This window comes from Aegilops tauschii, chromosome 7 (assembly GCF_002575655.3).
Source record: "Aegilops tauschii subsp. strangulata cultivar AL8/78 chromosome 7, Aet v6.0, whole genome shotgun sequence".
NCBI classification, from domain to species: domain Eukaryota; kingdom Viridiplantae; phylum Streptophyta; class Magnoliopsida; order Poales; family Poaceae; genus Aegilops; species Aegilops tauschii.
The window spans coordinates 239,985,167-239,996,714 of NC_053041.3; the positions used below are offsets into that span (position 1 = coordinate 239,985,167).

Consider the following 11,548-nt stretch of genomic DNA (forward strand, 5'->3'; position numbering starts at 1 on the left):
TATTAATTCCAAAACGTGCCTCCGTGAAGTTTCAGGACTTTTGGAGCTATGCAGAATAGGTCTCCAATATTTGCTCCTTTTCCAGCCCAGAATTCCAGCTGCCAGCATTCTTCTAAACCTTGTAAAATAAGAGAGAAAAGGCATAAGTATTGTGACATAACATGTAATAACAGCCCATAATGCAATAAATATCGATATAAAACCATGATGCAAAATGGACGTATCAGCAAGGAGGAAGGACGCCGTGTTTGTTCCCCGCTCTCCACTCCCAACTCGCCCCCGTACAGCCGTCGCCTCTCCCCCACATCCCCATCTTGCCGCCGCTCCCGCAGTCCTTCCCGTCCCCCCGAGAGCATCGAACCCCGCGTCAGAGTTCAGCGGCAGAGCCGCCAGCCCTCCGCCGGATTTGAGCGGCAGGAGCGGAGCGAATCACCGGGCAACAAATAAAAAGGATTCTAGATCGAGGAGGGAGCAAGCCATTGCAGAGGAGAGGGGAGACGATGGTTGGTGGAGGTCAGGCATCAGCAGTGGAGACGAGGAAGAGCGCGAGAGGTGACGCCGGCCGGATGAGATGTGGCAGCGGAGCCCAAGACAGAGCAGCACATTCTCGTCACCCTTCTCCTTGCCTCCACCCAAGCGGCTCCCTGCAGAGGAGAACTCGATGATAGCTCTCAGTTCATGGAGAAAAGGCTGGCACCAGCAGAGAAATCTCACGGGTTAGTGCTCCTTGTGCTTTATGGCCATCTCTCATGGCTGTTGCGTCTCTGTTTCCTAGGGCTCATAGCGATGAGGAAAATAAGAGAGATGCTTAATTTTCCTGTCTGCCCCTTCTTTGGTTAGTCCTTTTGCAACCCAGCAGGGCCTTGTCTACATTTATGCATGATTTCTACTACTAGAAGTACAGTATTTATTCCAGAATGACAAGACTATATTGATCTTGATGAATTTCTTGCAGGTAGATGAGCAACATGTTTTTGATCTTGAATCCCCTTTTAAATTCAGATTGACACTTCAATGGCTCATTGAGATGAAAGTGCCAACGAATGATTCCCAGGGGAAGAAGCAGTTTCCAAACAAGGAAGGTTGGTTTAATTTGCCGAGAAAATGAATATGGTATGTTAAATTATTCTCAACACCAACTAATTATTAATTTGTTCAGGTATCCTTGCTAGGTTGTTGCCATGAAGATGGGAGAAACATCCTGGTCTATGAGTCCATGATGAATGGGATTCTGAAAGAGCATCTTCATGGTAATTTTTCTTATCCCCTACGGTAGCAGAAGAGTGAAATTCAGATGGGGTTCAACTGAACCGGTACATTAGATTTCTCTTCATTACATGTTCGGTCACAATATAACTCTTTCCTAAAATTCACTTTTGGTTTCAGTTTGAAGCTGTCCAGACCTGTAAAATAGATATGCTTTGTAACCTTGATATAATAGTATATACATGACTAAAGGAGCGGACATCGTCGTCGTCGTGAAGATGCTCTATCCCGTTTAAAAAAGAGGTGGACTACAATTACGCCTTTTTTTGGCTCAAACATATTAAATTCAGTACCGTGATTCTAAGTACAATTTTACATCTGCTCTCAGTTCATATTTTCCCCTTGTTGTTTTTTCGTTTGTAGGGTCGACGGTGCTGATTTGTTGTTTTGTCTTCTGTTGTGCGTCTAATCACTGTGTTTGCTAGAAGGTGAGACTATGTTTTTCCCATGCTTTTGACCTACTTGAATGCCTGTGTGGTCCTGTGTTCAGTTTGTTTGTCATGCTTCATATATGTCCTCTGTATTTACAAATTCGTTGGTGAGGTCAAAAGATACTTCTGGCGTTGCTTTGTGCAAATAAAGTTTCCGGCCGTTCTGATTTAGAGATTAGAATTATGAGTGTGTTGTTGTGGTCGATTCTTCTGAGTGTGCTATTCGTGGTTTTATTGCGTGTGGCAAGAATTAATCGTAGATTCTGAGTCTGAATGTAGCCGAAATTTCTGCACATTGAAATAGAGATGCATGCTTTGTTCCTATGCCTCATACAGAAGCTGAAGAAAAAAATTGCGCACATTGAAATAGAGATGCAGCATGTTAACATCATGTTCTAAACCATTTTTAGTGGTTGAGACACGAAACAATTGTTCAGGCTCATAAGCAAGAAGCTTTTCATTTATTTATTTGTGGTTTGATGCTTCATTTGCCACCCAAGTCAGCTAATACACAGGAACAACCTGTAGTCAGGTACATGATTCTCCTCTTATTCCTCTATAACTCAAGAGGATGTGTTCAAGTTTTGTCTGCCATTTTCATGGTTGCCAACATGTGTTTAGTTTCCCAGTTGCATAGGGAGATGCTAATGATGCCTCCTTTGTGGCATGAGGGTCAATTTTTCCTTTCTTTTCACATATTTGTTGTTTTAGTAACAAGCATCTCTGTAGTTGATTACAAAGTTGTTGTTTCACATAATGCCAAAGTGAGAATGAGTAGCAGCGCATTTTCAGGTTGAGTTCTAAAAAAATGAGTACAAGTTGAACGATACCTCCATGCAAAGGAGTTGGACCAACAATGCAATAATATCTCTCCTACTTGGAGAGTTGCTCCTTATGTGCAGTTCCTCCTAATTAATCTAGACTCGGCAGGTGGAGCTCGAGCCGAGGAGCTCAGCCTCGATCCGGATGAGGGGAGCAGCAGCCACAGCCCTCTTCTTCGCGCACGCCTCCAGTTTATTTACTTGTGATGCATTCATCTCTCTAGAAAGAGCATCTTGAGAAGAAGCTCTCGACTAAGAGACATGAGTTCCTGTTAATCTAATGTTCCATATGTTTGTTATACTACTTGGAGCCTTGGACCTTTGGCCTTTTGTCATTTATGTTTTTAATCGATTCCATACAACAATTTAGTCTTGGCTGTCTTAGGTGTAGCCACTAGCGATACAGTTTCATCCAAAGTGGTCAATGAGGCCTTTGTATTCTCTGATTTGCAGCAAAGTGGGACTCCCAAGTCTTCAACCATAATAGAAATCGGGAATGGAGCAAGAGTTCTGTTGGGCATCCTCTGCATTTTCCATATCAGGTTCCATTCTTCATAGTATGTGTGTAAACATAGCAATCCACTTCAGTTCACAATGTCATTTAATACGGGATGCATTAGGTACTATGTTTCCATTATGAACTGGTAATAATTAAGAGCATAGTACGGTGACCATAATCTGTGTTATAGCAGAATGTAGATGTGGTATGCTTGTACGAATAAAATGCAGAGTTTAGAAATGAACTAAGATCGGAGAGCAGGAAGTGATAGGATTATTTTTCAGTTAGAAAGATATGTATACTGTAGCATCATATACTTGTCAGGTTCATGTTTTATACATCATTTATACACCCGCATAAACTAAAGTTTGTTGTTTCAGCAGTAAACAGGGGCACGACTAAGTAATATGGGTAGAAAAATAAGAGCTTATGAAAAGAATAGTATCTCTATTGCAGATGTGTGAGAGCACCCCATTATCATGCAAATAGTACCAGGTTTAGAGCCTTGATTATGGTGGATATAAACACAAATAATCCATCTTATAATTTTGTATACAAACCACATTCTGGTGGGAATTACTCCAATTAGAATTCTAGCTGCAGCATATATCTAATTGGTCCCACATTGAAAATCTCAAATGTTAACCTCTGAAATACAGTACGCACTTGTCGGTGTGGTGTTGCTCCGTACACACTACCGCAGGATGCTGCTAACGCGACACTACGATCAGACGCCCTTCGAGAAACTGTGTGCGATGCCATAATCGCAAACGGTGCTGTATGAAAACCGTCAGAAATGTGTAAAACGTTTGCGATGACGGATGCATCAAACACGGTTCAGGTTTTAGTTGCGTGTGCGATGAAGGGCATACGGTTCAGTTCAATGAACTGTTTGCGATGAGGAGGAACAAAAGAAACAGGAAGCCAGATGGAGGCATGTGCGAGACACAGCATACGGTTCACTCGGATGAACTGTTTGTGATTAGGCAACACAAAAGAAAGGGCCAGCCAGATCAAAGGTGTGTGCGATGTACAGCATACGGTTCACTCGGATGAACTGTTTGTGATTAGGCAACACAAAAGAAACGGTCAGCCAGATCAAAGGTGTGTGCGATGTACAGCATACGGTTCACTCGGATGAACTGTTTGTGATTAGGCAAGAGAACAGAAACGGTTCAATATAACAAGATGTGTGTGATACGCGGCAAACAGGTCTGTAATCAGAACTGTGTGCGAAGACCGATAATAACGCAGACGATTGCTTCTAATAAGACATATGTGATATGCTCTGTCTACACAACATCTATTGGCCATTGTGGGACGGGCGGTCATCCGGATACGCCATAAGCATGCGAAGAGGCCTTCCTATCAGCAAGGACTAAACGTTCCACCAGTAGCTTATGCAAGAAAACTATCAAGTTAAGTGTGCTCAGGCTGGAGCAGCCATTGGATGGGTGACTGGATGGGAAGTTATGTCGATGTTAAATTAGGTGATGGGATGGGTCATTTCGGTCAAATGACCGAAATACCCCATTCCCTCAGCAAATTTAACCTCGAGGTCCTTGTTATTTTTTTTATTTTTTTATTTTTTTATTTTTTAACACATGTTAAAGAAGGTCTACCGCATTACTTTTTAACAATGTGCGATACGTGGCATACTGTTGATCCATCCGACCTATTTGTGATGGAATAGGCCATGTGTGTTGTGGGCAAACGCTTGCTAGTATTCAAACATTTGGGATTGATGAATTCACCACCGACGGGATCCCTAGTGTAGTCCGTGTTCATCTGATCATCATCTACTTCTTGTGCTAGCTCGATGCTAAGTTTCAATTAATTAATGGCGTTTTATGAACATGCCACCGTTTCCCGCCATTTCCTCACATGTTTCCCGCCACCCTGCTATGTTGCACATAGGGGGCGCCCGACGCACGGAGGCGACAAGCGCAGCCTGTAGCACATCCACCTTTTCCAAGCATGCCAACCCACCAAAGCGTCGCCTCTGCCATCAACCTCGTTGACGAGGAAAATGAGCAGGCGCCACGGCCCGTCGAGGCCGAGGCGCTCCCCAGCAACGCGATGGACGACGCTGTGATGCGCATCATCGCCAGGGTTGAGCAGACCTTTGGCGCATGGCGATTGAGCACCGCGGATCAAGATAGGTATGTCAGCGCCGACAGGCTGCAGCTCGCCGCTGATACGTCTCCATCGTATCTACTTTTCCAAACACTTTTGCCCTTGTCTTGGACTCTAACTTGCATGATTTGAATGGAACTAACTCGGACTGACGTTGTTTTCAGCAGAATTGCCATGGTGTTATTTTTGTGCAGAAATAAAAGTTCTCGGAATGACCTCAAACTTCACGGAGAATATTTTTGGAATATATAAAAAATACTGGCGAAAGAATCAAGGCCAGGGGCCCACACCCTGTCCACAAGGGTGGGGGCGCGCCTACCCCCTGGGCGTGCCCCCCTGCCTCGTGGGCCCTCTGGTGCTCCACCGACCTCAACTCCAACTCTATATATTCACGTTCGGGGAGAAAAAATCGAAGAGAAGGATTCATCGCGTTTTACGATACGGAGCCGCCGCCAAGCCCTAATCTCTCTCGGGAGGGCTGATCTGGAGTCCGTTCGGGGCTCCGGAGAGGGGAATCCGTCGCCATCGTCATCATCAACCTTCCTCCATCACCAATTTCGTGATGCTCACCGCCGTGCGTGAATAATTTCATCGTAGGCTTGTTGGACGGTGATGGGTTGGATGAGATTTATCATGTAATCGAGTTAGTTTTGTTAGGGTTTGATCCCTAGTATCCATTATGTTCTGAGATTGATGTTGCTATGACTTTGCTATGCTTAATGCTTGTCACTAGGGCCCGAGTGCCATGATTTCATATCTGAACCTATTATGTTTTCATGAATATATGTGAGTTCTTGATCCTATCTTGCAAGTCTATAGTCACCTATTATGTGTTATGATCCGTTAACCCCGAAGTGACAATAATCGGGATACTTACCGGTGATGACTGTAGCTTGAGGAGTTCATGTATTCACTAAGTGTTAATGCTTTGGTCGGTACTCTATTAAAAGGAGGCCTTAATATCCCTTAGTTTCCAATAGGACCCCGCTGCCACGGGAGGGTAGGACAAAAGATGTCATGCAAGTTCTTTTCTATAAGCACGTATGACTATATTCGGAATACATGCCTACATTACATTGATGAACGTGAGCTAGTTCTGCGTCACCTTATGTTATAAATGTTGCATGAGGAATCGCATCCGACATAATTCTCCATCACCGATCCAATGCCTACGAGCTTTTCACATATTGCTCTTTGCTTAGTTACTTTACCGTTGCCACTGTTACAATTACTACAAAACTACTACTGTTACTTTTGCCACCATTACCGTTACTTCCATACTACTTTGCTACTAAATACTTGCTGCAGATATTAAGTCTTACAGGTGTGGTTGAATTGACAACTCAACTGCTAATACTTGAGAATATTCTTTGGCTCCCCTTGTGTCGAATCAATAAATTTGGGTTGAATACACTACCCTCGAAAACTGTTGTGATCCCCTATACTTGTGGGTTATCAAGACTATTTTCTGGCGCCGTTGCCAGGGAGCATAACTCTAATCTTTGAGTCACTTGGGATTTATATCTGCTGATCACTATGAGCAACTTAAAAGACGAAAGAACTAAGATGTTTCCCTCAACTACGAGGGGAGGTAAGGAACTGCCATCTAGCTCTGCACTTGATTCACCTTCTGTTTTAAGTAAGTTTGCGACGCCTAAACCTGCTTTTGCTATTAATTCTGATATGTCGCATGTTATTGATGATGCCACTTCTGCTATGCATGATACTTATGATGAAACTACTTCTATGCTTGATACTACTGTGACATTAGGTGAATTTCTTGATGAACAACTTGCTAGGGCTAGAGAGAATGAAATTATTGAAACTGATAATATTGATGAAAGTGATGATGAAGATTCTCCCCCTAGATATGAATTTCATGTTGTGCCTGAGGGTTATGTTATGGACGAAGAAACTGCTAGATATTTTCTTGCTTGCAATGATAGATATGATTTTAAGAAATTATTAGCTAAGCTGAAAGAAAAGTCTTTGAATGCTAGAATGAAATATGACCCTGCTTTTGCTACTTCACCTATCTGTATTTTCGATAAGGATTATGATTTCTCTGTCAACCCTGAGATAATTACTTTGGTTGAATCTGATCCTTGTAATGGCTCTGAATCTAAAACTATTGTGGCACATCTTACTAAATTAAATGATATAGCCACCCTATTCACTAATGATGAGAAAACTCGCTACTACTATATCCTTAAATTATTTCCGTTCTCATTAAAGGGTGATGCTAAAACATGGTTTAATTCTCTTGATCCTGGTTGTGTGCGTAGTCCCCAGGATATGATTTATTACTTCTCTGCTAAATATTTCCCCGCTCATAAGAAACAAGCTGCCTTAAGGGAAATATATAATTTTGTGCAAATTGAAGAAGAGAGTCTCCCACAAGCTTGGGGGAGGCTTCTCCGATTACTTAATGCTTTGCCTGATCATCCTCTCAAGAAAAATGAAATACTTGATATCTTTTATAATGGACTAACTGATGCTTCCAGAGACCACCTGGATAGTTGTGCTGGTTGTGTTTTCAGGGAAAGAACTGTTAATCAAGCTGAATTGCTATTGAATAATATGATGAGTAATGAAAATAATTGGACACTTCCTGAACCAACTCCTAAGCCAGCTCCGAAGAAAAGGGGTATTCTATTTCTCAGACCTGAAGATATGCAAGAGGCAAATAAATCTATGAAAGAAAAGGGTATTAAAGCTGAAGATGTTAAGAATTTACCACCTATTGAAGAAATACATGGTCTTGATAACCCGACACAGGTAGTAAAGGTAAATTCTCTCTATAGATTTGATGAAGGTGATATTCCTTGTTATAAGTCTGCTAGCCAATGCTTAGATGAGTTTGATAATTTTATTGTTAAACAAGAAAACTTCAATGCTTATGTTGGTAGACAATTGAAACGAAATGCTTATATGATTGAACACTTGAGTAGTTATATGTCGAGTGTTTAGGGTGAACTTAAACTTATTAGTAAACATGCTTCTATGGTTACCACTTAAGTAGAACAAGTGCTTAAAGCTCAAAATGATTTGCTCAATAAATTAAATAATAAGAAAAATGATAATGTTATTAGAGTTATGACTAGAGGGGGTAAAATGACTCAGGAACCTTTGTATCCTGAGGGCCACCCTAAGAGAATTGAGCAATATTCTCAGAGAACTAATGTTGATACACCTAGTCCTTCTAAGAAGAAGAAAAAGAAAAATGATAGGACTTTGCATGCTTCTAGTGAACCTGTTGTTGACACACCTGAGAATCCCAATGATATTTCTATTTCTGATGCTGAAACACAATCTGGTAATGAACATGAACCTAGTGATAATGTTAATGATGATGTATATTGATGCTCAACCTAGCAATAACAATGATGTAGAGATTGAACCTGTTGTTGATCTTGATAACCCACAATCAAAGAATCAACGTTATGATAAGAGAGACTTCGTTGCTAGGAAGCACGGTAAAGAAAGAGAACCATGGGTTTAGAAACCCATGCCCTTTCCTCCTAAACCATCCAAGAAAAAGGATGATGAGGATTTTGAGCGCTTTGCTGAAATGATTAGACATATCTTTTTGCGTATGCGTTTGACTGATATGCTTAAAATGAATCCTTATGCTAAGTATATGAAGGATATTGTCACAAATAAAAGAAAGATACCGGAAGCTGAAATTTCCACCATGCTTGCTAATTATACTTTTAAAGGTGGAATACCAAAGAAACTAGAAGATCCCGGAGTACCAACTATACCATGCTCCATTAAGAGAAACTATGTTAAAACTGCTTTATGTGATCTTGGAGCCGGTGTTAGTGTTATGCCTCTCTCTTTATATCGTAGACTTGATTTGAATAAGTTGACACCTACTGAAATATCTTTGAAAATGGCCGATAAATGAACTGCTATACCTGTCGGTATTTGTGAGGATGTGCCTGTTGTGGTTGCAAATGTTACTATTTTAACGGACTTTGTTATTTTTGATATTCCCGAGGACGATAGTATGTAGATTATCCTTGGTAGACCCTTTTTGAATACTGCAGGGGCTGTTATTGATTGCAACAAAGGCAATCTCACTTTTCATGTTAATGGTAATGAGCATACGGTACACTTTCCGAGGAAACAACCTCAAGTCCACAGCATCAATTCTATTGGAAAAATTCCAACAATTACTATTGGAGGTTTTGAATTTCCTCTTCCTACTATCAAGAATAAATATGATATTCTTATTGTTGAGGATGTGCATATCCCCGTTGAGGTAACCTAGTGTTATTCGAAATTTCTCCGGTTCCATGTTATTCGAAAAGAGTTTGTTAACAAGACTTGATCAACCTTGTTAGTTGATTCCTTTTGATGAGCATGAGATGGATGAAGCTAGAAAGCACAACCTTATGTACCCTCCTTCTACTTTCTGTTATTTAGATTAAATAAAGCAAAAATAGTATTTTCTGTCTGTTTTCTGAATTATCCTTGCAATAAAAAATACCCCGAAAATAAAAGTTCTCCAAAAGTCCCGAAAATGGAATATGATTTTTTTCTAGAATATTTAAGAATTATTGGCATTGAGAACACACCAGGGGGAGCCACCACCTGGCACCGAGGGTGCAGGGCGCGCCCTACCCCCCTGGGTGCGCCCCCTGCCTTGTGGGCCCACGTGGCCCCCCTCCACTTATTCCAGCACCCACACACTTCGTCTTCCTCCACAAAAAATCACCAACCAGCTCAAGCACGAGTTCTAGCTCATCTGGCTGCCATTTTCGATCTCCTTGCTCAAAGCTCCATTCACAAAACTGCTTTGGGGGATTGTTCTTCGGTATGTGACTCCTCCAATGGTCCAATTGGTTTTTGTTCTAGTGCTTTATTTATTGCAAATTTTTGCTGCTTAGATGACCCTATTCTTGAGCTTGCATGTCAAATTTATACGGTCCCAAGTAGTTCTAATGCATGATATAGTCTCTAGGCACTTGTGGGAGTAGTTGCCATCAATCTTGTTGAGTTTGGTTCACTTTTATTTTCAGTTACTAAAAATTTCAGAAATTTTTCAGAGGAAGAAATATGTTTAGGAAAATGTACCAAGGTGGTTCTTCAAGGAAGCAAGGACCCAGACTCGCAATGCGTGAGCCTGACTATGAACCACCAAGAGAAGCTCAAGTGCGGCCTTGTGAATGGCCGTCAGAAAATTTCATGGTCCAAGCAGGAATTAAGGAGGAATTTGATGCATATGTGCGTAATGCTGAACTCGAGGGCTTCATGGCAGATAAGTGCCCTTAGTATTATTATCTAACTGATTCCTTTGTGAGAAGGTTCAAATTTTCATCCTCGCGCAATTCTCACACTGTCCTATTTGATCTTTATGATAAATCCTATACCATGGACTTAGAAGATTTTAATACTGCTTGTAAACTCCCGCGGTGGGGTAATGTTAGTGAACCTCGCAAATCTGAATTTAAAGATTTTCTTGCTGGTGTCACTATGGGGGAATCTAGAGAAATTGCACAAGCTACCATAGGGAGATTCCACTTTCCTGCCATATATTACTTTGCTCTCTTTATAGGTAGATGTATTAACGGTAAGGACGAGGCATGTCACATGTGTGTCCTGGATCTTACTCTGCGTTTGGATGTCTGTATTGGACCTTTCAATTGGATTTGGTATCGCCTGGCAGCCAATTCGGTTGTTTGGATGCGCACTGAAACGCGAGGCTGAATTGAGCCCAAATACAGGAGCGAATTTGCTCCCACGCACATAGCCCTCCCGCAATACAGACCTCCACTGCTCCGTTTTTGGTCGAATTGACCAGCTCCTGCAAAAGAAAACGATTGGAGCTAGACCCGCCTTCTTTCCCCTGCGCGAGACCTAAGGGCTGCAGGAGCCGCCCCAGGCAGCACACCGACGGCAGCGGTGGCGCGGCGCCCAGGTAAGCTCCTCTCGCCGGCTCTCCTCCTCCTCCTCCGATAACGGCATACCCACCGCCGCAGCTTTTTACCCTTCCTCCCATGGCGTCTCATCTCCTCTGCCGCTCGATGTCCTCCTCCCATGGCCGCCATGGCCGGGATCTAGCCGTCCACCGCCGCTCCTCCTCCTGTACCTCTGCTTCGGCGTCCCTCCATGCCACAGGACCCCCTCCTCCTCTGCCGCCGTTCTCCCATCTCGTCTGCTCCTTCCACATGTGCTCTGCTGTCAGATCCCCTCCACTGTCATCTCCTTCTTCCCAAGCTTTCTTGCTTTAATGTTCCCCTGATATGAACATTGGTCCAGCCTTCCATGTTCTCTTGATTGTCTATGATCCTTGCAATGAACCTACTTTTGCTACTTAATAATACCAGTCTGTGCAATCTGTGTACATAGTACAGCGGTCCGGATGAAGCTGGGCATGCAATATGTCT

General features: G+C 42.4%; 1 protein-coding gene across 8 annotated transcripts; it reads left to right on the forward strand.

Annotated features, from left to right (window-relative positions):
- The first annotated feature begins 215 nt into the window (after positions 1 to 215).
- On the forward strand, positions 216 to 10,632 carry LOC109731965 (uncharacterized). Of its 8 annotated transcripts, none has more exons than XM_073502762.1 (7): positions 216 to 716; positions 956 to 1,082; positions 1,160 to 1,250; positions 1,387 to 1,509; positions 1,630 to 1,694; positions 2,972 to 3,060; positions 4,935 to 10,632. In XM_073502762.1, the coding sequence occupies exon 7, from the start codon at positions 6,690 to 6,692 to the stop codon at positions 8,121 to 8,123; it is 1,434 nt and encodes a 477-aa protein (XP_073358863.1). In that variant the 5' UTR covers positions 216 to 716; positions 956 to 1,082; positions 1,160 to 1,250; positions 1,387 to 1,509; positions 1,630 to 1,694; positions 2,972 to 3,060; positions 4,935 to 6,689; the 3' UTR covers positions 8,124 to 10,632. The 8 variants fall into 8 exon arrangements, with proteins under 8 accessions (XP_073358863.1, XP_073358860.1, XP_073358858.1 ...); XM_073502759.1 differs by having other exon boundaries at positions 217 to 835; positions 2,972 to 4,003; positions 4,089 to 10,632; XM_073502757.1 differs by having other exon boundaries at positions 217 to 716; positions 2,972 to 4,003; positions 4,089 to 10,632.
- Positions 10,633 to 11,548: the final 916 nt, after the last annotated feature.

What these genes read in the sequence shown, in the direction of transcription:
- LOC109731965 (XM_073502762.1), top strand. Translation starts at nt 6,690, where the DNA reads ATGAGCAACTTAAAAGACGAAAGAACTAAGATGTTTCCCTCAACTACG.